At 39.5% G+C, this 27,863-nt stretch overlaps 3 protein-coding genes across 6 annotated transcripts in view; all 3 read right to left on the bottom strand.

Moving 5' to 3' along the window:
* The window catches only part of tbc1d16 (TBC1 domain family, member 16), a 29,157-nt gene extending 18,903 nt beyond the window's left edge, over positions 1 to 10,254 (bottom strand). For both annotated transcript variants that reach the window (XM_014988778.2, XM_014988777.2), the window contains exons 1-4: positions 10,107 to 10,254; positions 4,131 to 4,343; positions 3,593 to 3,755; positions 2,764 to 3,069 (exon numbers count right to left, since the gene is read on the bottom strand). In XM_014988778.2, coding sequence (XP_014844264.2) covers positions 2,764 to 3,069; positions 3,593 to 3,755; positions 4,131 to 4,311 — 650 coding nt within the window. In that variant the 5' untranslated portion in view covers positions 4,312 to 4,343; positions 10,107 to 10,254. The remainder of the gene's footprint in view (positions 1 to 2,763; positions 3,070 to 3,592; positions 3,756 to 4,130; positions 4,344 to 10,106) is intronic.
* A 139-nt stretch (positions 10,255 to 10,393) lies between these two features.
* gaa (alpha glucosidase) lies at positions 10,394 to 19,428 on the bottom strand. Its single transcript, XM_014988776.2, has 19 exons — positions 18,173 to 19,428; positions 17,570 to 17,721; positions 17,285 to 17,450; positions 17,064 to 17,160; positions 16,140 to 16,259; positions 15,904 to 16,022; positions 15,395 to 15,526; positions 15,105 to 15,215; positions 14,895 to 15,008; positions 14,695 to 14,779; positions 14,206 to 14,323; positions 13,916 to 14,049; positions 13,648 to 13,799; positions 13,392 to 13,540; positions 13,155 to 13,296; positions 12,263 to 12,361; positions 11,855 to 12,019; positions 11,499 to 11,651; positions 10,394 to 11,388 (listed from the first exon to the last, which is right to left on the bottom strand). The coding sequence occupies exons 1-19, from the start codon at positions 18,695 to 18,697 to the stop codon at positions 11,323 to 11,325; spliced, it is 2,799 nt and encodes a 932-aa protein (XP_014844262.2). The 5' UTR covers positions 18,698 to 19,428; the 3' UTR covers positions 10,394 to 11,322.
* A 125-nt stretch (positions 19,429 to 19,553) lies between these two features.
* LOC106918765 (sterile alpha motif domain-containing protein 9-like) lies at positions 19,554 to 27,768 on the bottom strand. Of its 3 annotated transcripts, none has more exons than XM_088008333.1 (4): positions 27,158 to 27,768; positions 26,979 to 27,028; positions 25,742 to 25,807; positions 19,554 to 24,644 (listed from the first exon to the last, which is right to left on the bottom strand). In XM_088008333.1, exons 3-4 carry the CDS (start codon positions 25,743 to 25,745, stop codon positions 20,044 to 20,046), a joined length of 4,605 nt encoding a protein of 1,534 aa, XP_087864459.1. In that variant the 5' UTR covers positions 25,746 to 25,807; positions 26,979 to 27,028; positions 27,158 to 27,768; the 3' UTR covers positions 19,554 to 20,043. The 3 variants fall into 3 exon arrangements, with proteins under 3 accessions (XP_087864459.1, XP_014844260.1, XP_014844258.1); XM_014988774.2 differs by having other exon boundaries at positions 19,554 to 24,647; XM_014988772.2 differs by having other exon boundaries at positions 19,554 to 24,647; positions 27,117 to 27,768.
* Positions 27,769 to 27,863: the final 95 nt, after the last annotated feature.

Genomic DNA, 27,863 nt, shown 5'->3' on the forward strand with positions numbered 1-27,863 from the left:
GAAGTCATCTACCTGCTCTCAGTCCCTCAGGGGCCTCCGGCTGCAGAGCCTGGAGGCACCATGTGGCCTGAGGATAAAAACAGCTCCAAATGCCTTCAATTCTTTTCTTTCTGGCTCCACCTGCTGGACGGTCAGAGCAACTGAAGGAAGGACAACTGGCTGAATATTACAACAAATTATAACCAGGGTTTCAGTTAGTTACACAGCAAGTCATTACTACCTCTTCATATATTAATCTCCAATTTAAAACAGTTGGATGTCTTTAGAAACTGCTTCTGCAGTAAACTTATAGGAAGCATATTCAGAGAAAGTTAGTGGCACACCATCTAAAAGTTAATCAAAGCCAATATGTGCAACTAGGGAAAATTAGTGGCACCTCTGATTTCATTAAACACAACTTTATATGACACTTATGACACTTTTAATGTTATATCAGTTGGGATTCACTAATTTTGAGACAAGAAGACATGAGTTGGATAACAGGATTATATAAAGATCTCAATATCAAATCTCTGAAGTTCTAAGTCCATATAAAGGTTTACTGAAACAAAACACTCATCAAGTCTTAAACATGTAAAACTTTTGGTCAGATTTGTCTGATAGAACTTTTGTGCCATAATGACTCTCTGTGGAAAACAATGAATCCAGTGTTAAGGAATGCAAGCTTCTCCATTTTCTATATAATCAAAAGCAAGTAAGTAAAACAATAAAATACCCAACATGTTTTATTAAATTAATGCTCAATTTTTAGCCAACTTTGTAGATTTAAGGTAAAAAAAGAGAAGAAAATTATACAATCTGTTCTGTGTTAATTCCTTATTAATTCCTTATTAATTTGTTTATCGTTTATCTATAGGAAGGTTCCTTACAGCGCTATGTTAAGGTATTTGCAACCTTATAGATTCTGTTTTTGCCGGTTCATTTTGTTGCACTCAAATGTTTCAGATCATCAAAAAAAAACTTTATACTATCCAGCAAAGATAACCTAAGTACAAAATACAGATTTTATATTATAATATACTTTACGAAAAACTGTGTGTTATAAGACTTTTAATAGATGTGGTGTTTTAAAAATTGCATTTACAGCAAAGTAAATGCAATTGGTTGAGGCGTTTGATGTATTTAATGAACATGTAGGCCTGTCGTGATAAACGATAAATCAATTAATCGCATGATAAATTAAACCTATTGACCTCATTTTAATTATCGGCTTTATCGTCTCTTCCTGCCTTTTTTCTTTTTGTTGATGACACTGAATGAAAAACGGCTCAGCTCCGGTGTTCTCCACTGACCCTCCCTTCCTCATTTCCTTAAGTGTAATGTCCAGCTCACAATACACTCAAAATCTGAGACACATTAGCCGACAGAAATCCTAGGTATAATGGTTCAATCGGGTTCGTAGTGCGTGTGGTGTCCGGCCACATGGACACAAAATAATGGCTACAAGTCCAGTTAACTAATTTTAAAATCAGGCATTAATCAATGCTTTACTAGAATCTACCTGCAATGCATGTGGCTAGACTCAGCGTAAAGTCCTGACTGAATGAAAATCATTATAACCTATTTATGTCACGTTAACGAAGAACAGCTGAAAACATACCGGGTTTCTCAACTGCGGTAGCGATTTGGCTCCAACTCCTCCCCTTGTCATTTTTATATTCTTTCTCGAAATGTTGAATAAATGTTAATGTTGTTTCCACATATCATCTCCGATGTCCGCTGGACTTAGGGTTGCGCCGTGTCAGCTGTTTGGGATTCCCCTCCGTAATTTCCCCTCAGAAAGCGCAGAGGAGAATCCGCGCTTTCTGATTGGCTACCTGTCACATTCAACAGGCTGCGTTTAGCTCCCAGTCGGGGAAAACCCCCGATTTAGATCGGAGCGGCCACGATCTACCGTAACACACCACACACTGCAGGATGATCGGTTACGAAATCACCAGCGAGAATCTTAGATCGGCCAACGATCTAAGAAAATAGGGGCAAAAACCCATGTAGTATGAACTATTACATCAGGTAGTCGGATGTGCCCATCTGCTTTATTTAAATCTAGTGATTACTGAAGGGCAATACAGACTTCATAATCTGCACTCTTGGTTGAATGCAGTATTTATTTCCACTTTGGCTTTATATTGTTAAGTTTTTATTCAAGTACGTTTTTTGTTAATGGAGACTGATAATCCATTTTATTTTTGTTTTTGGTTGTTTTGTTTATGTGGTTTATCAGTTCCAGTGTTATGTGTTCTTTTGAAAATAAAGTGCATCTATCTATGTCAGGAAATTGCATGCATTATTACATCATTTCCATTAAATCAGTGTCAAAAGGTCTTGAAACAATATTATCGTTTATCGCAATAATTGTTTAGACAATTAATCGCTCAGCAAAATTTGTTATTGTGACAGGCGTATGAACATGCAAAAAGTAAAAACAGAAACACAACATATAAGTATTTAATCTGCCAGTCACCGATCAGAGGCAATGAAGGGAAAATTGGCTGAAAACTACAAACAGGGCAGGAGCCAAAAAATGCATCTACTACCAACACCTATGAGTTGTAAGTACACAAATACTGTACACTAGTATGCATCTTCAGGAAACATTCATATTTTCCCCTCCCAAATTGTAATAAAAAAGTACAATGAGCGAGATGTTTCTAAAACAATATTATGCACTGATGTTGCAATGACAATATATTTGTAATATATTGTGCAGCACTAATTACAAAAAAAAGACCTCAAACACATGTCATCCACTGTCTCACTGACCTGCTTTCAGGGTCCAGGAAGACGGAGCCGCTGCTCTCACACAGAGCCTCGCTGACGGGCGACAGGCAGAACGGCGAGGAGAAGGTGTCCGAGTCGGAGCCCATGGTGCTGTCCCGGCTCACCTCGTCCGACAGCTCGTAGGAGCCTTCGTCACCCTCCTCCCCGGCTAAAAGAACCTGCTGCTGGTTAGAGGAAGGGTCCGAGCCGCTCTCACCCACCAGGCTCTGGGCGGAGGTGCTGCTGGTGATGTTCCTCTCGTCGTCCTCCTCTTCCTCTGGAGCGGCGGCTGGAGGACGTGAGCGCGGCCTACAAATGACGGTTAGTTCGAAACATCGCCAACATAATCTCCGGTAATACTTTGTTTGACGGGGTGTGCATGAGACTGACATGACATATCATAAACACAACATAACACCTGTTACGAAATGTCTACGACTGTGGTCATAAAGTGTCATTCGGTAAATAATGACACTTTTAATGCTAAGTTGCTCTAAAAGTTGTATTGAAAGTCCATTAAAAGTGCCAACTTTGTATTAAAGAGTCATTATTTACAAAATAATACAAAGTTGGCACTTCTAATGGACTTTTAATGCAACTTTTAAGCGACTTTGCATTAAAAGTGTGATTATTTACCGAATGACACTTCATGAAAACAGTCAGACATTCATAAAAACTTCTTTATGTTACGTCATGTTAATGACAGTGTCATGCAAGTCTTATGTACACCTTGTCAAATAAAGTGTTACCTAATCTCCTTTATATGTGTCTTTATTTTCAGTATGTACCCATATTGTGTTAATATGCACTGATCTGGTCCCCACCCTCGTACCTCCTGCCTCTGCGGCGGGCGTTCCTGCGCACAGGAGAACTCTCCGGGGTGATGTATCTCAGCGCCTCCTCGTCCTGCCTCTGGATGCGGGAATTGGGCACCCACGTCAGAATCAGCGTGGAGCCCAGGCACTCGTCTTTCTCCACGTGTACGCACAGGTAGCCTGCAGGGGGCAACAAAAACCATGTTGGAGTCAAGAGTGTTTTTCTTTATAAAACAAAATCTCTCTTTTAAAAATGTTTCAGGTGAACTCAACGCTAAAAAAAAGTCTCATAAAAAATAAACAATTATGCACTCTCCCATAATGATCAGGACATTTGTTCACTTTTATTTGGAGTGTACTTCTAATTGAAACTGTATGCTTACTTATTACTGTCCATAATAATTTATTATTTTGTACATTTTAGGTAATTGTTAAAGTACAACGCATCTCTATTATCATACTAGACACAGCCAAATAACCTCCAACCTCGACAGAGCTCTCCATGATAAACAGGTGTAACAAAAAGCAGGTAGTTCTGTATCTGTGCAGCCAAACCTGGGTGGTGCTCAGCCAGGCCCGGGAGGGGCTCCGCAGGGTGCACGCAAACATTATTCTTTGAGAAGATGATCTCGCCATCCAGCCCCGAGCGCAACGATGAGCCCCCCGCCCCGGGGTTTAAGGTCAGGAGGTCGGACGCCTTAGAGGAGGCGCGCCGAAGGAGCCGACCCAGAGACATCTCCTCAGGCACTGGGACACTGAGCCCATCCTCTGAAAGGAGACGGACAGCAGAGAGAGGCAACGTTAGAGCCTCGTGTGGTATTTCACAAGGATGGAGCCCAGAGAAGAAGGTTGAGTATCAGGCAAAATCATGTTGATCCAGTTTCAATGAACTGACATGATTGCTATTTAAAATTTCAAGTGTTTCCAAGAATTGTGATGCCATGCACTCTAAGGTTGTCAGGGATGGGAACCAGAGCTACAGCAACGCAGATTATCTTAGGAAAGACCCACCTCGAATGGTTGCCACTTAAAAGTTCAATCTTACTTCCATCTTTAGAAAGCACAGCTCAATTGTCACCCCAACAAAACCAGAAGCCGTCAACTGAACTCTGAAGAGAAGCCAACCAAATAAAGCAGCCCATTTTAGACAGTAGCTCCAAGTGGCTCTTCTTACTTTTGACCACCAGGTGCCACCAAAGAGGACAGTGTTATAAAGCTAATTTTTATTTTTTATTTTATCAAAAGCTTCAATGCTGCGTCGTTTGGGCTTCACTAGAGCAACATTAAAAAAGCCTCAGTCTTTCTAATTCTGAAGCAAATTATACCAATCTTTCTGCTACAGCTGTCATAAGGGCAGAAAGAGAAGTGCGTCCAGAAATAAACTACCATAAATATGATTTAAAAAGCGCAGGTTGAAAACGAATCCCTCCGTTAAAACCCAGGGTCCTGATTCAGACCACAACTATGGACCTCTGACCCAAACAAATGTTTGGCAAACCTAATTAATTAACCTAATTAATTCAGTTTCTGTGTTTGTTTGTTTTTTTACAGTGAATTCAAATGTACGGGGAAAAAAAATACAAAAAGTCAGCTCTATGTGCAATATAGATGAACAAAGTGCATGTGTAATGATCCTCCGGTGGGGGGACGAGTTACTGATTAAAAAGGTTCCTGGAGATTCTGATAAACTTAAATGTTTATCAGAATCATACCTATTACTTACCACCGAATAGGTATGATCAAATTAAAAGGCTGGGCTTTTTTATGAGCTCCACTAACTAACTCTGTAAAAACTTTAAAAAAAGACAGATGAGGTGTAGAGTTTAAGGTCAAATGCAACCCATTCCTGGCTCTGCAGTTGCAGAAATCCTCAACAAACTTCCCCTCCTCAGACACACGTGTGCTAATATTTACTGCAGTGTCCTTACTGCAGAGCTCCCCTCTCACCTCTCCTGACTTGTTCAGCGTTTCTCAGAGCCGTGCACCTGCATCTACTAAAGCAGCTTCAGCTCCTGCATGTGTGTGCGTGTCATAGTTGTGCGTGACTAAATGTTTCCCACCTTCTGCAAACAGCAGAGAAACACAGTGATGGACAGACAGTGAGCAAACACACACCATGCTCCATCGGTGTGAAATTCCAAGCTGTTATCAGGAGCCAACAGATGTCGTCCACGTCGAGCTCTGAACTGGGACCAGCGGGTCACGCTGCCTCAGTTTGAACTGTCCGCTCAGGAGAAAGCTTTGTGGGATCAAATAAACTTTTACTTATAACAGAAGGAACTCCTTTGGTTTTAATTTTTTTTTTATCCTCTAGTATTAAAAGAAAGCATAAAGCAATTAAAGTCAAACAGTTGTTCCTTTAGCTTCTGCTTTTTTTTAATCAGTCCATCCCACTGATCTGTTCTTGTATGGTTCACGTTCTCCATGTTGGATCAGAGTCATATCTGTGTAACCTTGCTCCTTACTTGGCTGAACACTCCGACACATACTCCCCACTCTATCTCAGGAATGTTCCCTCCTTTTTCCTCAGGGAAAAGAACGTGGGGGGGTCGGGGAGGGGAGCATGTTTACCACCACTTGATTAAGCAGGCACCCCACTTCCTGGTGCCAAGCCTCGCACAGGAAGCCTACCAGCACAAGATCTGGGCATTAACTCAAAGAGAAGCTATGTGGTTGGCAATCATTTCACTTCCTTTTAAAAGAAAGTAGAAGTGTGGCTGCTTTTTAGGTCAGAGATTTACCGTTGGCACAGAAAAGGTGTCTTCTATCTCAAGAACCCTTGGTAAGCTAGGGCTGCGATTCATATCTAAAAATAAGTCTTAAAGTTTTGATTATTTGTTAATGCAAAATTAAATAAAATATTTGAACTAATCAGATCAAATTAAAAACAGATAATTGGATGCAAACTGTTAAAAAAAAAAAGTTGAAGAACCAAGCAAAATGCATCGAGTCTCTTAACAAGAAGAAGCCCCCCAGCAGCGAGAGTGGAAGTGTCCAATATGACACGACTGGCTGGAACCTGAGAGAATAGGGAGTAGATAAAGGGGAAAAAAAATCAAACACAAACAGTTTAACAGCGAGGATTACCTTCGACAGAAAGGGGAATAAACAGAGCACATTTAGATAGTGACAGCAGGGTCATAGGTTGGGCTGAGGAAAAAAGACAACTAAACACAGAAGCAAGAAAACGTCTGACAGCAATAGCTTTATTGATTGCTCAGCTTAGTCCATCGGTAAAAACAGAAGCACTTTCTATGGAGATTTTAAAAATTGTGTGTATACAGAGAGTGCACACACTTCATGTCAGAAAGGTTTCAATCAATAGCTCAATCTAGAATAAAAAGAACAATTACACAAAGAAGCACTTAGCCAGGGATACTTTCTGTGATAGCTTAGTCAATTGACTTGATCCAGGAAAAAATACACAGCTCAGCAAAATAGCACAGAGGGAGGAGTACTTTCAAAGACAAGGAAAAACTGTCGACATCAGTAATGGCAGCGAATATGCACTGATGATAGCAGAATATGCTTGGTCAATGTTTGTCCAGGAGGAAAAATAGGCTGGCTAGCCACAGAAGTACTGAGAAAGGAGTACAAGGAGTACTTTCTATAGGGAAGAAAAACAAGGAGAGTAACCACAATTTAGTCTGTGCAAAACACAGGAGATAATGGCAGCAATAGTTTTGTCAATTGGCTGTGTCCAGAAAACGGATACTAATAAACACTGAACTAGGAATACTTTCTGTTGTACTGAAATATACTAGATAATGAATTTAATTCAGATCAAATCTGACTGTATCATTGCACATCAACTGGACCGAGTTTGAAATAATCAAATAAACTTTTATAGACAAGTGCTGCAGCCTCTCTATCCTGAATGCCACCTTATTAAACTAAATCCAAGCACAGCAACGCCCCAGATCTATGAATTTACTGCGCAAGCTTCATCAAATAACACCACACAAAACTCCTTGCTGTTATGAAAGAGTAAGAGCAGCAGCTGTCCTGCATGAAAACCGTTGGCTGACCCCATGTGAACTTTCTGATTAATGTGGAATTCGGATCTTTTCACATCACAGTTTTCTGCCGCTTCATAGCAACGAGGAGCTATTTACTGCCGAGCTTCAATGCAGCGGGGTGACCGGGGTCAGTGCCAGGTTCAGATTCAGGTTCACACAGGCTGATAAGAAAAAGCGGCCTCTTGCTCTCACTCCGTCCTTAATCCCGTCATCACCTCAATGTGCCCACAGACGGACTCTCCCCTCTGACCTTTCTGCGTTTCATCAGACATCTCAGGAGTGAGACGCCTTCCTAGATTCACTTCCTCTGTCCGATGATCGATGGAACATTTTTAACCCACTTCTTCTTTACCAACTCTCTGACATATTTTTTTGTAACCTTAAATAAGAGAATAAAAACTACACAAAGAAAGTTCAGCTGCGAGGGCAGCAGCCAGACAGCTTCTCACTTCTGTTGACATGTGAATGGAAGATCTCTCTTTCATATCCACTATTCACGAGGTTGCCTGGGGCAGCTGAAAACAGATCACCCTGAGATCCTTATGGACTCCGTGTCATGAGGAAACTCTTTTGGGTGCTTCAAAAACATGTTTCCTGCTTCAGAAGGAATGTTATCTTGACAATTATGTCATAAGCTAATATACAGCATCTCATAAAGGTTCAGGACCAGCAATTAAATCCAAATAAGACCTAGAAACTCAACTGCAAACTGAACAGCAGAATGTACAGCCCTGCAGAAGTTAGACAGCTGAGATAGTCACTAGCATATTGTCGTAAAGCACTAGGTGTACAATAGCACCTGGCTTCTTTATCATCATCACAGCTTTTCTTTAAATTGTTATAATAATGAAGGAAAAATCTTGAACAACTTTACATATCTAAGATAGGAGTTTGTCAAAATTTGTGAATCAAAAGTACAAGGTGTAGAATATTAGAAAGGTAGCGCATTTTTTTTTATTTTTATCACTTTACATATGTAAACAGAAACAAAACCAATTTTATAGTCTTTTAGTATCTGTTCCTGGCAACTAAAAAGAAGAATGGCTGGAATTTCAATTTGATATTTATATTTCAAAGTAAAATTTTTTTTTTTTTTTTTTTTTATGCTTTGTTTTTCTATGACCGGTTTGCAGTGAGAAAATTCAGTCACCACAACAAGCAATTTTTTTTAAATCACAAAATCAGCTACATTAGAAAACAAAATAAACAAAACATCTTGATTTCATCCAGGATAAATATATTTTAAAATGTTTTGTTGTTTTTCCTATTGCCCCATAAGCCAAATGTAAAAAAAAAAAAAAAAAAAAAAAAACATTCCCTTCTATGGTTTATGGGAATTGACGTCATAAGGTGAAACATAATTTGCAGGGTTAAAGTGTGATTGACCCCTCTATGAGAGCATAACCCCATCCCCAGACAAATTTTGAAAAAGTCCAATAAAGCGTGGGGTTGAGTGGAGGGAGAAAACAGGGCGGTGGTCTTCCTGTCCTGCAGAATAACCGTCAGAAGTCAGAGCAGAGGAGAGCCAATCCCTCTGTGTCCACACTGGAAATAAATCACACATTTGCTAAGCTGAGTAACGCCATCGTTCAAAACTGGCCACATCCATACACACTATTCCAACTCCTGACTCTCCACCAGGTGACACAGTGAGTGAGATGGTTTCATACACGAACTGAGACTGTGATGAAGTTGTACTAAGCTGTACCGATGCAACCAATAGGAAAATTCAACTGCTTAGGCACTATTCGACCTAAGGAGGCCAGCACTGAGGCGGTTTTAGGCAAAATATTGCAGAACTAAACAAATTTACAAAAAAAAAAGCCAAAATTTGCACAGAAAACATAAAGATGGAGTGATAAATAATTAAACAGTTTATCAGCAACATAAAGTTAATATGGAGGTTAGATACACTTTAAATTGTGGACTAGAGGGTGTCGACTTTAACAAGAGAGGTAATTTTATTTTTTGTTTTTTCAATTTTGGAGTCTTATTTTCATTGTAAGAAAATCCACATTAGCAAACCATTCATAAACCAAAGTGAAATTAAATGAATTTGAAGTTATTTAAAATAAATACTTATTATGTTGATGCGTTTAAAGATCGAACAAGGGAGAAGTCTCAACATGGAAATCCAGCATCTGCATTCTTCTCAGCAGCAATTCTTAGCATTTGCTGGGTGAGTGAGGATGTTCTCTCCCTGTCAGCCTGCTTATGGCGGGACAAGCCTCGGCAGCATCCGCCTGACAGCAGCAGATGGACAAGGCTATTTACACCAGGCCTAACATTAGTTCCTCTGGGTTACATGTCCGAGCAGGGACTCTGTGTCAGTACCACCTCCAACGTGAATATTTTAGCTGTCAAGAGCCTGAGGCTCCTTCCAAAACACATCATGTAGAAAAACATACATGCTTATCGGCCACAGTGAATGATACAGTGACTGGTGTGCATACACCTGCTCCAGCGACAGGAATAAATGAACAGATATAGCAGCAGCATGGAGAGCTCTCACCTTCAGTCCCGCCGCAGGAATCTACAGCCCACTCCGGACAATCATCTCTGCAAGCGGACAGAGACCCAGCGCTACGAACCGGGCCTGGGTTCGGCTCCTTTCCACGGGTTTAGCTCGGTTTAATATCAACTCAGCTCTCTTTTTTTCTTTTTTTTTTTTTTTTATCGCAGAGGTTTATCACTGTACGAGCCGCCGCCGCACGCCTAACTGCTGCTGTTTCAATGGCAAAAGTATACACTTCCGCTCTGGACTTTCAAATTAAAATAACATTAAAGAAGTAATATGCATTTATGTTTGAAACACGCTTGACACTTTAATGTAAAATACAACGGTTTTGACTTCCTGAAATATCGTTGCCTCTTTAATGTCTTGACTTCACGTCACAGCCCCTAACCAATCACTGCGCATATATAGCTACTTCCGGCACGTAGTATTACTGACACATAACTGGAAATTTGGGATTTTATGATGGATTTTAGATCCTTTGTCATCCAAGTTACGTTTTAAAGGTCTTCGATGAGTGCTGGGTTTCAGTTGGTCCACCATCAGGACCAGAGCTGGATTCAGAGCATCATCACACTTCTCCCGTCTTCAGCTGCCTGTTTAAAACCGGTTCTTGACAACAAAATACAACAGCGCCCTGCAAAACATATGCATAACGAGGGATATTTTTTCAGAAATGTTCAGTTTACAATCTTAAATTTCAGTAGGATTTTGTTTACTAAATCAGCTCAAAGAAGAGGGATGAAAGAGTGGCATGTATTTGGATTAATCTGTCTTTACTCTGATACTAAGAAATTTATAAATCCATAAATTCTGTGAGGGCCAATTCTCTTAGTAATTTGTATTTTGAATTTTTTTCATATAGATTTATTTTTAGTAATTCATCTTATGGTGGAATGACTTGACTTTGAGGAATAATAAAAGTGTTATCAGAAAGCAAATGCAGCATCTTATCAAGGTCAAAAGGTAAAATCAGAAGATAAAAATGTCTATTTTTTTGTGCATATTTTACAAACACTATTTACAAAGCAATATTTACAAAACTCTTTTCATATATCACTAACTGATCCTGATTTTAAAAAATCAAAACCAAATGGCTGTTCAGTTTACATTCAAAGGCTTTAAAAAAATCTGCTTGTGTGATGACAGAATAATGCAGCTGATGATTTTAGCAGCACAGGCCAAAGGCAAAGAATATGATGAATTTGGTTCATCATAGAACCCACTGGACTGTAAATGTCTTTGACATAGGCAAGGCCAGACGAGTCACCGTTAGGACCTACAAGAACAGGCACAAAGATAAATGTGGTTCAGTTTGCAAGATGGTGAACTGGAAGGCTGTAATTAAAAAGCATCAGAGCAAAAAGTACTCTCTAACCCAGAACTCACCTTTGTGTCAGTCTTATACGTAAAGTCTATAACTTTCTTTCCGTTAGCCAAGACATAAAGAGGTTGTGAAGGCACTCCAAACACCTGGAGGCCTCCCAGAAGAAGACTGGCCAAGGCCCCATTGAGGTTGAGAGGGTCGCTAATTATCTGCGACTGAAGTAAAGCAGAAATAATTAAACACATCTGTTAGTCAGAGTCCAAATAAAAACCTGATCATATTCAGGATTTACAACAATTAAAACTTCCAGATCAAACACATCTTCACTCTCGTCTTATGGTACATTTCACAGACTTCAAACATCTCGAAAGGGTTAAGTTGAAGTGGGATCATTACTTCTGCTAACCGCTGTACCTACCTGTCCAGCAGTGAAGTTAACATAACAATAATTTTGTGTTTCAAAAGTTCTAAGGCTGTCTCCGTCATCCCAGAACAACTCTCCTCGTGCCCAGCCACCACTGGACAGCGCCACCGTCAGGAAGAAATGGTTTTCACGTGAAGCTGCGGTGGTCAAAGCAGGTTCCTTCACAGAAAACAAACAAGGATTTTTTTTTTTTAATTAAATACAGCAACATGTTACAAAAGACACTATCAAGCTAATGAACATACCAGGATTAACCTTCTAAACTGACTTGTGCAGTTTATCAAGCAAATCCTGTAAACTAAAACACTAGGAACTAATTTTCACTTTATCCATAAAGCTGAGACAAAACTTGAAATAAAACCCAGACTACTTTCTCTCTAATTCTGTAGAGCTGACTCCCACCTGCTGGGGGATGATGTGCCCCTCCCTCACGTGAACATTGATTGTTTCCAGGGGGGCCGATAGCTGGACGTACTGACCGTTACTGTGGAACGGCTGACCCTTTGAGAAAGCAAAAGAGATGTAAGTGAAATAGAAAGGTCTTGTAAACTTTTACATATTTTGGCATTTCATATTTTGTATAATCAGAAACTTCAATGTGTTTTACCAAGGTATCATGTCATAGACCAGCAGTAGTAGTGCATAATGGTGATGTGTAAAGAAAATTGTGTATAACTTTTTACATTTCTTACAATTAAAAAAGTGAGAACAACATTATTTTGTCTTTCAAGGCATTTCTCTACTTGCTTTGTCCTTTTAAAGGCTGACCTTTTTCGCCCAATATTATTTGCAAAATAGCTCAAGATCAGTCTGAAAGGATAAAGAGAGCCCATGGAAAGAATCGATTTTTAATCTTTAGGCATTGTGTGTTATCAATTAGCACTGAACTTTGACTGGGCCATTCCAACACATGACAACGATTTCATCTTTTATTGTAGTCTCGCGTATTTTGCAGAGGGCTTCCCACCGCATATGGGGTTTTGCACTTTGCCTAAAAAGTTTAATTTTGGTCTCATTTTAGCAGAGCACCTTTATTCTGGGATTTAAAAAACACAAGTGGGCTCCATTTACTACTTTCGGTGAGTTAGGAACCAAATTGGCTGCGCTGACCTTTATGGAGAGTTTCAGAGTAAAGGGAACTAAACACAAAAGCACTTATCCAATTTTTTTGTGTAAAAAGATTTCCAGAAAAAAAATAAAATACATCAAAGTTTGTGGTTGTAAAATGAAATTATGAACAGGTTCAAAAGGTGTAAACACTTTTATAAGTAACAAAGACTGCACTGCAGCTTACATTCTCCAGTTGGTACCAAGTACCAGCTGGTAGGTATGCACTCAGCTCTACTGCTCCTTGCTCTAAAACAGGACTGATGAGAAGTGAACTCCCCCACAGGAACTGTTGGTCTATGGTCCGACAATGAGGGTCGGCGGGAAACCTGAGAGTTAGAAAAACACAGAGAAAAGAATGAAAAGGGGTTGAGATATTTTAGTTTCATGTTACGTTAAAAGGACAGAAGAAGAAAGTACGTACTCCATGAAGAGGGGCCTAGCTACAGTGTCAGCAGATGTGTGCGCGCGATGGAAGAGTGTATAGAGGAACGGGAGAAGGGAGTAGCGAAGGTTCAACGCACTCCGCATGGCTGCTTGGGCCTTCTGCCCAAATACAAACGGCTCCTGAGGCTGAAGGACAGGACACGTGGAAACAGGGAAACTTCTCACGATGTGAAACAAACGCTCACAAATCCCCATTACACTATAAAAACAATCACATAAACGTTGAGTCTCACCGCATTGGGCTTGTCATTGTGGTTCCTCATAAACGGGTAAAAGGCGCCAAGCTGCATCCATCGCACACACAACTCCTCGTTGGTGTTGCCTTCAAAGCCGCATATGTCCGCTCCCACCAGGGGGACTCCGAACAGGCTGAACTGCAGCACGGCTACGTAAAAAAAATAGTACAAAAGGAAATCATTGTAATCCGGCGCAAGTTTGTATTGAGACCAAATTTCCACAAAAAGGCACTGGCATGACCTTTGACAATTGGCATTTACTCACCAGGGATGGAGAACCGAAGTTGCTCCCAGTCACTCCTCACATCTCCTGTCCACACTCCAGAAAACCGCCCGATGCCAGGGAACGAGGAGCGAGACAAAACAAAGGGTCTCTTCCCCTGAATGTTCATGAGAGCGCTGAAAACAGAGTAACCAGGATTAATGTGCAGCAAAACCAATACCTACATTTGCATATTAAGAAGTTGCTTTATTGCAGTTTGTATCTCTTTATTCTTGAACTGGTGTTGTAATAACACCAATTCAAGTAATAATAACATGGCTGCATAGTCTGACCTGTGCGTTGCATAAGCTTCAGTCAATCCGTACAGATTGTGCAGGTTGTAATGACTGGACAGCTGCTGCTGTGCCGACATGCATATGGTTCCTGAGTTCAGTTGGCCTCCAACCACCCCTGTGTGTGTGATATTTGGAGAAGATTTGTAGCAGCAATCTAACTGGGGAAAAACATGTCTTTTTTTTTTCATTTCCATATATAAGGTATTGCTACCGCTTGAACTTTTGCAGATTTTATTTAACCCAAATTTCAAAATATTTTATTGGAATTTTGTGGCACAAGTAGTGAAGAATTGTTATGTGAAAGGATATAGTACATTATTTTCAAATAATTTCACAAATAAAAATCTAAAAATGCTTATTCACTATTGTGCATTACTCTTTGGTAGTTCATTAAATAAAATCCAAAATATATACAGATTCAAGTGGTGTGAATACTTTTGTGGCTACTATAGTTGCAACCCGGTGATATGTATCTAATACACTCACTAGGTGTGTATGGTGGTTTTTCAAGCTCGCTGTCAGGGCAGCCCACCACTGATCCCTGGACAAAACTGGATGGTTCATTCATATCCTGATAGGAAGCAACAGCACAATATCAATTATTTTTAGAGATTTAAGCCTAAATATGTTCTTTAGATGTAAACCAATGTTCTGTTTAGTATGCTTCTTTGTTATTGTGTACTCACAATCCACAGACCATCTACAGGAACTTTAGAGAAGAAGTCTCTGATGCAGTCCTCCCACCACTGCCTGGCATCGGGGTTGGTGAAGTCAGGAAAGGCTGTTGGGCCAGGCCAAACCTGTGTGCACGGGACAAACACCCAGCTTATATGAAGGTAAATGAAAAGCTTAGTACTCTGTTGTCTCAATACAACGATCTAAAAATGTGCTCAAACCTTGCCTATCAGAATGTCTCCAGTTGCATTCTTAATAAACACATCTCGTTTCACACCATTTTCAAAAGGCGGGTATGTTCCAGGGGGGCTGGTGCTGCTAATGCCCGGATCCTAGGGAAGAAACAAACTGTAAAAGAGTTTTGCTGCCATCTACTGGAAGAGTTGGTCAATGACTACTTTTACTTTAATTTTACTGAAGCTGCTGTGGAAAAAATGGTTGCAGATCCTGCTTCCTCTGAATTCTAATACAAAAAACTCTGAAAAAATGTCAAATTTTAAAGGTGTCGTACCAGAATGATGATGTACTTCATGCCTTTCTTATGAAACTCCTGGACCATCTCTGGAAGATCACCAAATCGCACAGGGTCAAAGGTGAACACCCTTCGCTTGTCTGCATAGTCCAGGTCATTCCACTGCACATCCTGGAGGTGAAAAACATGAAATACTCTCAAAAATAAATTAAGCGACTGCATCAAAATATCTATACTTTCGATTTTTACAAAGTCCGACTGATTTCAGTATAACTGATCCTGTCTGTGTTATTATGAAATTAATAAAATTACTGAGCCTTTTGCAATATTTGCAGACTTAATTCTTAAAGTTCTTTAATGTGTTTCTACAAAATAAAACCACAATTCTCCAGATCACTTCTCTCTGCATGCAGTTGACATTTATGACACAATTAAGAATCTAATATATTACTAAACTCAGACATGCGGACTTTTAAGAATCCAAATGCGTAAAAGACTGAGTATATTTTTTCCTATATACAATTAGCATGTGTTTTTGTTTAATTTACCATAGGAAAGTTTGCACTATGCATACGTTGTGCAACCATGCGGGTTGCATTAGTAGTTGTGTAACCCCAGCGACAAAGATGAAAGCCCAGAGACCAATAAGGAGGCATCATGGGATACCCTGGAAAAAGAAACAAAACAATGGCCACTCAAAAGCTACAAGTCACATACATGTTTGTATGTCTCGTGCTCTTTGGATATGTGTTACTAGAGCTCAGTAAAACAGGAAAAGACATACCAATGACCTGCAGGTATTGTCGTATCACACTTTGAGGGTCAGGACCCAAGAAAATGTACAGATCCAGGATTCCACCAGTGGATACCCATGTGAGAGCTGGTGTTGGCTGCAGTATCACGTCTACAGAGACATTTCAAAACAAATGTGAAGCGTGGTCATCCTTCCAATATAAAATGTATATATTATATATAAGATACAATATGTCCATACAGTAGAAACTTAAAAAAACAACAACTGTTAAACAAACACCACACAAAAAAAATTACGGAGGTTTTTGATTAGTTTTCACTGAGTTTTATTACACATCTTGGTTTACATTTAAAAAAACACTGTTTTAGGTTACTTTTTTTGTTTTCCCTCTACATGCAGCATCCTCCATAGTCACACATTAGTGCATAGAAGTGAAACAAATATTCATAGTTTTAAAAAGAAAATTTGAAAAGTGGAGTTTTCATTTGTATTGATCCCCTTTGTGAAATTTATTCATTGTAAAAAAAAAAAAAAAAAAAAAAACTAAAAAAACATCATGAACATATTGTCCCTATGTTGACACATAGAAGTAGCAGCATCATGCTGTGGAAATCCTTCATCAAGGACAAGAAAGCAGGTCAGAGATGAATTGAAGATAGATGCAGCATTTTTTTTAATGATCTACAATGGCCCTAATACGCCATCATCAGATGGAGATAATAACGTAAAAGATGCTAAAACTTTAAAGGGTATGAATACTTTTTGCAAAGCACTATAGAATAGTGTGGTTATTGTCCAGTAAAAAAATTATGTGAAGGACTTTGCACCAATCAAATTGAAAATAATCAGAAAATATTGGATGATGAGACAATACATTAAAATGTGTTATTTTGCACAAGTTTTTGTAAAATAATTTATGTCGACAACAGTGTGCAGAGGGAAAGAGAGGACTACCGATTGCATTGCTGTTGAGAAGAAAAACTCCATGTGCTAAGCTGTCCTCTTCCTGCACTATGTAGAATGGATGGGAGCCGTAGAGGTTAACGTCAGCCTGTGGTGAAAGACAGGAGTTTATACAGCAGGAATGTATATAATTCATTCTGCTGAATATCATTCTGCTGCTAATATTTGGAAACCCACTTGTCGGGTTGGTGCAGTCACTGTAACAGACTCACATGTGGTGCCATGTCTCTGTTCCAAAGAGTCCATGATGTCCAGTTGAGGTCCAGGACGAGAGAGGTGTAATGTTCTCCAAGACCGGACACCAACGAGGAGGCCAGAGAGGTGGACAGCTGCAGGTACTGGTCAGCAAACAGCAAGGGAGCAACTGTGGTGTTCATACTAAACTCAGAAGGCAAAAAGACAGATAATCTTTTAGCAATTTATTACCAATAATGGCAGCAGACAAGAAAGGCTGGGCTGGCATGACCTCCAGAGGGAATAAAGACAGAGATACATACAGAACCCTTCCATTGGACTTGCGTCGCACTATGAAACCGAAGGGATCGTGCTGGAATTCGGTTGTGTAGAGAACGTCCTGGGTATATGCTTCTGTCTGGAAGCTACCAGCTGGGAGGGGGACTTCATACCGCTGAGAGGATGGATCCTTTAACTACAGAGAAAACTTATGTCACTCAAACCCAAAAACATTCACCCTTCAGGTGAAGGATTAAATGTCCTGAAAAAAATAATTTAAGTAGAGTTTGTCATTTTTATTCCACTTTGCAATAATGTACCACCTCTAACACATAATATTAGCAGCGGACGGAGCATAATGTGCTCCTCCAACACATAAAATCTCTGTGAAATACATTGAAGATAATGGGTGTAATGTGAAAAATGTGGAAAAAGTTCAAGGGGTATGAATGCTTTTGGAGTGCACTGTAAAACAAACTTAGAAGCAGACTGTAACAACATTTAAATCTAATGCATTGTATTCAATTACTGGCATCAACAACCACAAACTACAAGAAAGCTCTAAGCAAAGCACTGGGAAATCGTGTTGGGTGCAAAAACACTTTAACTGATAAGAATTGCACACATTTTGATTTTTAAATACTCACAACAACGTGAAAGCAGCTTGCAGTTTCCGCTATGACTTCCAGCCTCAGAGTGGAGATATCTTTGGGGAGATAGGAAGGGCTGAACCGGGTCAGGGTGGCAGTCTGACCCTTCTCACTGGGGGTGAGGGGTCCCATGTTATAGCCTGGGTAAAGGGCAGGGTAGAAGCACCAGGGTGGTCCTGCAGATCCAGGTAGAGGAGCATAGCAGCACCCTCTGTCCTCACACTCCTCTTGGCTCAACAACCTGTCCCTACCACAGTCAAACCGACTCTCTGGAGTTGAGGTGCATTCAGTTTCTCTGGAATTTCCAGATCTTTGGAGATTATCTGGGTGGATGTCACTCTTTGAAATGCTCTTTGGTTCTCTGGGATAAGAATAACCAGGCTTTTTACGTAGCATGACTTCATAATGATCAAAATGACCTGACCTAACGAGTCTGCCTGCTTTGCTGAACAAAAGATCCCTGTGTAAACACGCTAACAAAAACAGAGAAAGGAGGAGCACTGTGGTAGACAAAATTCCCATCCTTTTCAAAACACCCAAATAAATTCCTGTTTAGCACACCGTGCAATGTCAAAGCTACTGCTGCTAATTAAAAACATACGACTCAATAAAAAAAAGTCCCGAAGCACGGCGGCATATGTATATTTGAAATAAAACTGTTAACAAAAATAAATAACGGGAGTAATAAAGCTGAAACCGATGTTAAAACCAACAGAAGCTATATAGGTAGCAACAGGGAAGCTAAAAATACTAAGGCAAGCGTACTAGGACAAACAAACTAAAACGCTAATGCTTCAGAGTAAAATCCAGCAAATGAAAACCCCTTTTCGACAAACCGATTAATAAAAACGGTTTTTAAATGTGCAGAGTACTGAATATTATTTTTGTTATTGCTAATTAGTACTTTTGTTCAACTGTTTCCACATCCATAGACTTTAGTTCACTACTTTTAAAGTAAATAAAGCTGCCTCATAACCTATCCAAAACCAATGGATCAATTTTTACCTTAATGTTGAACAATATTTTTGCTACAAATTTATAGAAATATATATATATATTTCTCATCTTTAGATTAATTTGCATCAATGAAAAATAATTAAACATTCAATCAAAAATGGAAAGTCAGAGGACATCCACATCCAAGTCTTAGAGGAGAAACAAAAATCTAGAAGGGACTGTACTTACTGTAATAATGCTACTGAACAAGAACTTTAAGCAAAAACATTAAAAATAAATGCCACTTCCCTACATCTTCAATTATTTTTTCTCTCATTTTCTTCATGATTGACAAGTCTATTTTCAAAACACAGGCTTAGCTGAAATAATTTGTATCAAATTTGATAGATTCAAAATGATACAACTTCAGTTTTTTTTAAAAAAAAAAAAGCTTTTTATTGCATGCAGATATGTTATGTTACACATGGGGCTTTGAACAACAAACACATTTAAAAGCTCCAACGATTCCATGAGACAAAAAAAACAAACATTTAACATGAAACAAAACCAGTGCTCACTTGCTACTTTACAGATTTACTCTATCTAAATTAGGTCTTTCGAAGTTTTTGTAAAGTATATTAGACACTTATGGGTTTTCTTGATTCAGCCATGAAAAGCATTGTTCTTCAGCTCACAAACATATTGGTACAATACAATTACAAAGCAGCAGATAGTGGTCAACACTTTTTATGAAATGTTATTTATGTTAATACATTGACAAATATAAAAAAGGAAACATTGAGAAATGTCCATAAATAATCTTACCACTAACAAACGACTCGATAACAAAGTACTCGATAACTAACATGATAACTTGGGCATCAGCTTGTTTTGTGAGATTAGCATTTAATAAAACAATACTTATGTGATTCCTACTTTTTGACAAGAACATTGCATGCAACGGGACCTCTAAAGGTGAATCCCAGGTAGAAGGTAATGTTTTCATTACCATGAGGCACCGAAGGCAAAAAGAGAGGCAGGATATTAAACTTCTTTTTCTGGGGGCCCTCAAGGTACACCACCCTGTCCTCCGTCCATCCAGAAACACGTTTCAGCATGGTGGCAATTTCAGGACTTTTCCATGCCTCACCGCTGAACCACTTCAGGCGCTTCTCAGAGACTGAGAACCCTTTTGTGATTTTGTCAAACTTTCTCTTGTGGACAAATTTATCCAGCCCGTTCCCGTTTCCCAAGTAAAAATGGGTGTAGATCCTTCTTTTCCGCTGGGGAATGTCTTTCATCTTGGCCCAGTAGCCTTTTTCAAGGTGTTCAACTGCCGACTGCACAATCTCATATTTGCTTTCTCTCTCTTGGTCTGTATCATGATCCTCAGGCCAGAACAGCATGGTAAGCAAGAACAAGGCACTTGGAAAACATTTCCTTTTATCAGTTGGAAATTGGCGACAAAGAGCCTGTAGCTCTTTCAGCGGGTCTGCTTTTTGTGGTTGAGGGGACAGACAGTTTAGGGAAATGTGTGCTGCTATGTAATTGACAATATCCCTTTGCGTAAATTTGGCCTTTAATGGGTTGCTGGGGTAAAGAGTAAGGATATGCTCCAAACGACGTACTGCATCCTTTTGGTCAGCTAGTTTTGAGAGGATCGATATGATGTTCCCTCCCCCAAGATGATAGATAATCATGCGTTTCTGAAAAGGTGTAAATTTGCTTTCAATCGTCTGGCATTTTTTCAGAAGCATAGCAGAATCTGCTTCACTGAAGTACTTGCCATATTCAGCAGATTTCTTTGCCAGCCATGTGAGTGGATGGCTTATTTTTTCTTCAGGTCTTTCAGGAGTCTCCTCTTCATCTCCAATGTCTGTCTGGAAGTAGCTGAGGTCCTCTGAAATCCATTCCAGAGCATCTTGCATTGTTTTGTGAAGTTTCTTCAAACGGCCATGAAATGGTTCCCAGGCACGGTCGAGTTCCTCTGGGATGTAATCTGTTAACAAGTACTTCATACATTCAGCGTGGCCGTTGGTTTTGTTTGCAAAAACCTGAAGAGAGGAGATCAGTTTGAGAAGGCTGCATCCAACTTCGACCTCAGAAAAAAACCCGGAGCTATTAACATCTTCCATCTCTGCATTGGCTGCCCTCTCACATTCTTGAAAGCACTCGAGGGCTTTCAGGGCGGTCTCCACTGCATCCACTGTATCTTGGGCCGTCTTTGGTTTGCTCTCGTTTTCTATTGCTTTGCATTTTGCTTGGAACCATTTTCTGTACACCTGACCTTTTGTGTCTAGTATGTATGAGTTATTGGGCAGCTGCTTAGCCGCTGTTTCCGCCCAGTGTTTTGCCTCTTCAAACTTCTCGAAGGTGTAATGAAGTCGAGCAAGCTGTTGAGCAAAGAATGGATCTTTATTGAAACACTCGAAGGCTTCTTTTAACAACTCAATTGCATTGTTGGGGTTTTTCTCAACGTCACACACATACTCAATAAGGGGAGAGAAGAAACTATCACATTCATCCCCTTTACTGATTCTGGACCGCCTTAGGAAGAGATGTCTCAAAAACGTCAAATACTCCTCCCTTCCAAATCGGTGCTCAAAAAGCACCTTCTCACAGAGCAACTTCATTGCCAGTCTGCTTTGGGTCTGTTTGCCCTCCAGAAGTTGTTGCAGAATTTCTTTTGCAACAAGGGGGTGGATGATTCTGATTGATTCAATGTGTGTCTTGTCATCTCTGAGATGCAAGAACACCAGCTTGGCCTGATCACTGAGTAAACTCTCAAACGCATGCTGACGGAACCTCTCTAGGTGAACGGTTAAGGCAAGCAAAGCTTCACAATGAGACTGAGAGATGAAAGAGTTTTGAACATACGTGTTCAGCAAAGCAACATAATGCATGAGACGAGTCACAACAGATTTTTGATCAATATCCTGAAGTAAATGCTTCACAAAGTCATGAATGTAATCTTGGGAGAATCCTTCACTCATCAAAACAAATGTTAAAATGAATGAAGGTGCATAGCGTTCCTCGAGAGTTTGACGTTTACCAGCAAACTTTCTCTTTTCCTGATCAGACAGTTTGTGGGTTACAGACACATTCTGTAGTGGAGACTCTTTGCATTTCCTCTCTGGATCGTGGGAACGTCTGCAGCTCAACAAGATGAAACAAAGGGTTCCATACTGGATTTGCTTGATGTTCATTGCAACCTCCAGTTCATTCCTCAGATCATCTATGTATTCCTTGTCAGTGTCTTCAAGAAGAAGCAGCACAGGGAGGCACATCTGTGGATCTTTTTCTTCATATTCTCTTAGCTCTACAGCATGCTGAGCAACTACAGAGGCTGGGTAAGACTTCACAACTGCACACCTCAGATCCTTCCTGTTGTGCCACAACACCTGTCTTGCCACAGTGCTACCACCACTTCCTGGGTGATGGTAAATGTTTATACAGTTTACAGGAGTTTGATCAGCGTTGAATTTTAAGACATCATTAAGCAGTCGCGATGTCTCATGGTAAGCATCTCTTTCAATCACGTCTTCGACATGCTTGTGGTCAGCAAGCCAGAAATTGAGCCAGGTGACTCTCCCACCTCGGTAAAACTGCTGTTCAATGTTTCCTTTCTCCTCCTTGATGAATTCTTTGGTGCTTTCATCACAATGGTTGACGGCGAGAATTTCCAGGGAGTACATTTGCTCTTCTATCTGTGTTTCAAGAAGACATGTCCCTTTCACAAAGACAGGCAGGTGTTTCCTGACATGAGCTTTGATGGGCTGTACATGCTGCAAGGTTGCATTCACATGACTCATCTTCATCCCAACAATGCTCGAGTTGTTAACAGCTTCTTTCCCACAGGAACCCTCCGCAAAGCTTTGCCACTTGTGGTAGTTTTTTTCACAGTCACAGATGCAGATTATGTCCTCATGACCTTCCATGTCTGTGAAAAACTCATAAAACGTGTGCAGGAGTGGCTTTTCTACAGGAGATGTTAGCAGAAAAATGACTTGAAATGTCCCTTTTGGGAGGATTTGTTTACAGATTAGAGACACAGATTCCCGCAGGAAAGTCATTTTTGTCTTGATCCAGGTCATTTCATCACATGACGCTTCATTCCCTTTGAAATCGGAGCGGCCATTGCAAAAGATCCAGCTAGTCTGCTCAAACAGATGCAAGTGGTTAGTGAAATCCTTTATGTTCATACCAGCAGGCATTCTGTAGCTCTGCAGAAAATGCATGTTTGCAGCATGGTGCTCAAGGTACTTGCTGCACAGACCTGATATCTTTGAATCTGGGTCAAAGTCAAATACACAGAACACATTCATGTTGAGCAGCCAGTCGATATTATTGAGGTCGCTGGATTTGAATTTGTTTGTGACAAGTATGAACCATTTGTCTTTTGTGATGAATTTCTTTCCACTGGTCAGGAGCATTGTGAGCTTCCTTCCAAGATCTTGGCAGATCTCTGGAGCAATGAGAAACTGCTTTTTCTCTGCTTCGTCTCTTTGAGTGTCTCGATCCTTGACTCTCTGGTAGAAGTCCCCCAAGTCTTTGTCACTCACTGGCTCGGTCTTTGAGCCGACCCTTCGAAAAATCACTTCTTTCTCAAACTCTAATTTGTTAGACGACTCTTTAAAATTTGGCAGGCGCACTGAATACACCTTGTTCTTCACAATGGTTAATAAAGGCACAATGTCTACCTCCACCACATATCTCTTTTCTGTACTTTCTCGATCCATAACCTCAATGAACCTTGGCGGCCGCACACACTGAAGTACTTGCTCCTTGTCAGAGCGGAAACTTTTTTCACTGAGGTCCAAAGCGTCTACATAGATGTCCTTTTCTTTTATGGGAATCCCAATTATCTCCCCATGCACATATCCTTCATTCTCCTTGCTGTCCATCACGCCAAAATGTATGGTGCCATTTGATCTGATATTCATGCAACCAGTTGCGAATTTAAAAACTTCTCTGGCAAACTTTGCTTGGAGTCTTGTACGGTCCAGTGTGGCAGCTATAGCAAAAGACTTGTATTCATGGCAAGGAGATATTAAATTGAAAGCCCCTGATTCAGGTTGGAGGACTCTGTGCTTTAAGTACATAAAATCAATGTCGTCTTCATCAAACGGTCTTGGTTTGCAGTCCTCCTTTGAAGACAACACACATTCTTTCTGAACATTTTGTCTCTCTTTAGAAACTTCTCTGTTTCTCACAGGATCTTCAGAACCTTCCTCCGTTGTTTGAGAACCTTCCACTGATTTTTTTTGCTCCAACTCAGACTTTTTGCCTCTAGTGACTTGTTTGTTCTTCTGAGAGTTAAGCAGTGCGTCTCTTTTTTGGATAATCAAATGAGCAGGTCCCGATTTCATGCAAATCTCTGTTTTTAAAAAGTCCTCTGTCAGAGCAAGCAGGGTTTGTCCATCTACTTCCTCTTCGTGGAGCTTTTTTATATATTGCTCCTTCACCCCAATCGACCTTAGCCAGGCACTTACATCGGACTCAGTCCAGTTTGTAGGTGACTTCTCAAGGTCTTCTGCTAAAAAGAAGAGACGAAAATAATTAAAGTTATATTTTTTGTAGAGATCAGAAAAACAAGATTAATTTTTTGTAATGGCATGTTTACATGTTTACTAGATTTTCCCGTAAAAAATCTAGCACAGTGCATGTTAACCCATGTAAACATTATACACATACCCAAGTTTGTATCTCACTTATTTTCTAGAGATTTTTATTGACTTCCTATCAGACAAGATATCAGGGAGCTAACTGTGGATCTTTACAGATCAGGTTCATCCCTGGAGGTGAATTATCAGATGTCTGAAAGCACCACACTCCTTTGTTCAATCACATGCAAATATTAACACCAGGGATATGTCTAGGTGTCATACCTTTCAGGAAAGAGATGAGCTCTGTGTCTCAGATATGAATGTGTTTAGATGAAAAATGTGCAAATCACCTCCAGACCAAAAGCAAAAGGCCTTGTTTAGAGGCTGGCTTAAGCTAGTAAAACAGTGTTTTAATCCACCGAAAAAAAGACTTCATTACTGAAAAAGGGGGTAGAGGCCATTACTCCAAAAAACCAGATTACAGTTTGGCAAATGCATTCAGAGACACAGACTTACATTTTTGGAGACATGTCCTCATGAAACTAAAATGTAAATGTTTTCTCACAATGACCACTGATGTATTTTGAAGAAAGAAGGAGAAGGTTTGCATTAATAGGAACACCATTTTAATTGTGGTCAGGGAGGCAGCATCAAATTGTACAAATGTTTTGTTATAAGAGGGAGCAGTGCACTTTATATAATAAATTGAATCATCGAGAAAACATGTTGTGGAAACACCTTGTGACTGTCATCACTGTCACAGAAAGCTTAAGCTTGGCCACAAATAGGTCTTCCATATGAACAATGAACCCAAGTATGCCATCAAACTAGTTCCAAAGAGGCTTACAGACAACAAAGTCAAAGTTTTGGTGTGGCCAACACAAAGCCTTGAACTCAGTCCCATAGAAAATCTAGCACAGTAAAACCAGAAATGTTAAGTCAAAATTCATGTTGGACAATGAGAACAAATTATGTACATGTAAGTATATGGTTTTAACTGTACATTGAGTGCATGTAAACTTACCCATGGATATGTTTCTTTCCTTTTTCACTTCCTCAGTTGTGACATTTGCATCTCATTATCTCCAACCTGCAAAAAATATAATAAAATATCATAGCATAAAATTCGTTTTATGCATGATATTAAATCAAAGTATGATTTCCAACATCACATTGACAGTCAAACATTTAATTCAATTCACTAAATTTGTCCCTGTGGGGCAATTTCAAGGCACGAGTAGTACAAAAAACACAATAGTGATAACTCACACAACAGAATTCATAAAATTCACACATAAAAAATCATATCAGTAAACATGATTGTATCAGTGTTATGATCAAGCACTGTTTTAATGCCTCAAGCGACGAAAATCCCCATGGAGAAAGTTAAAAAGTATGTGCTCAAAAATACAAAATGAAGGTTTTGAAGTGACTTAGTCAAAATCTGGACTAAAATCTGTTTGTTGTATGACATTAAACAAGTTGTTTTGCTTGAAAAGCTTTTGCAATGGCTGAATGTAGACAATTTTGCGAGGAACAACCACTTATGAGTTTAGGATGGGGAACAAAGTGGAGAAGCAGCATTCAGCTTCTATCCACCACAAATCTGGAAAAACTTCAAGAAAACTCCAAAACAGCTGAAACACTAAGTTACTTTAAATCTAGACTAAAAACCCACCTGCTTAAAGTTGCTTTTGAAATATAATCATGAAACATTAATAATCTGATGTGTAACAACTGCAAAATGTAATGTTGACTGTGTCTTCTATAACTTTTTATTTTTGTGCTTTTATGATGTAAAGCACTTTGAAATGCCTTGTTGCTGAAAGGTGATATACAAATAAAATTTGATTGATTGATTGATTGATTGTTTTTTTTTCACATAGGATCACATAGCTTTTTTATTTTTTTTACAAATAAATGAAATAATTTTTTTGAAAACCTGATTCTCTATTTACATGAATTATCTGTGTCTGATAATTGTCTGATTGTCTGAAACATTTGTTGGACAACAAAGAAAAAAAAATTCAATCAGTAAAGGAGAAAATAGTTGTTCACAGCACTTTATTAGAGCAGACAATTCAAATCTTTGTAACATAATCTATAGCTTACTTCTAGAAGAAAGAAAAACAAGGCAAAAACTGGCAACATAATACAAAGTGCTGATTCATGCTTCCAGCTAAAACATGCTGCCAGTCTAATTATATTATCAATACCTCACAAAATGAGATAAAATTCCCTAAATGTGCAGAAATACTCACTTCAGCAGATTTCCAGAGTGAGTCGTGTGTCGCATGAGGATCGCCCAAGGCTATAAAAAAACACATAGAGGAGGATTATATGAACGGTGAGATGCGGAATGTTAAATATGAAAAAAGATTAACAAACCCGTTTCTTACGTTGGATGGAAAACGCGAGAAAAACAGACGGTTTTGCTTACTTTGCCGCCCAGCGATGATCTGTCTGACCAACGGAGTTTTATCTCTCCAGCTGCAACTCGAGTCAACTGCCGGGCTCCGGACAGTACTGCGCCTGCGCAGAGCCTCTGCTGCCTTGAGTTTCGGTTTTGAGGAAACGGGACACAAAACGTCATTGTATAACGGGGCATTTACAGCTCTACTGCATACTGATAGGAACTGTATTGGATCGCCTTAAGATAAAGAAACATGCCTTCAACCTTCCCCTTTTTTTAATGCTTTAAGCAATTAGGTAGTGGATTAATATTTTATCGTATTTTATTGGAATTTAATATGATGAACTAATACAAAGTGGAAGGAAAATAATATTTAGTTATCCCAAACAGGTCCTATACAATCCTTAGAAAAATAGCTCAATCAAAATAGATGGAGATCACCTTTGAACAGCAGTATTGTTTTTGCACAGATTCTAAACTGGATTTAGGTTTGGACTTTGGTTAATTTTATAGCATATTCTTTGACCTAAAGCACTGAATTGAATTTTAGCTCTTGCTGCATGTTTACAGTTATTACTCTAGTGAAAGGTGAACATCTGCCCCAGTTTCAAGACCTTTGCAGATTTTTGTGCATTTCAAAAAAATTCCCATAAGTGCCCATCTGAAAAATAGAGATGAGGACTTATAGTGTCCATCATTATTGGCAGAAGAAAAACCCTCACAAGAATTTTGA

This window comes from Poecilia mexicana, unplaced genomic scaffold, assembly GCF_051168715.1.
Source record: "Poecilia mexicana isolate PSO_F unplaced genomic scaffold, ASM5116871v1 scaffold_8, whole genome shotgun sequence".
In the NCBI taxonomy this organism is placed as follows: Eukaryota; Metazoa; Chordata; class Actinopteri; order Cyprinodontiformes; family Poeciliidae; genus Poecilia; species Poecilia mexicana.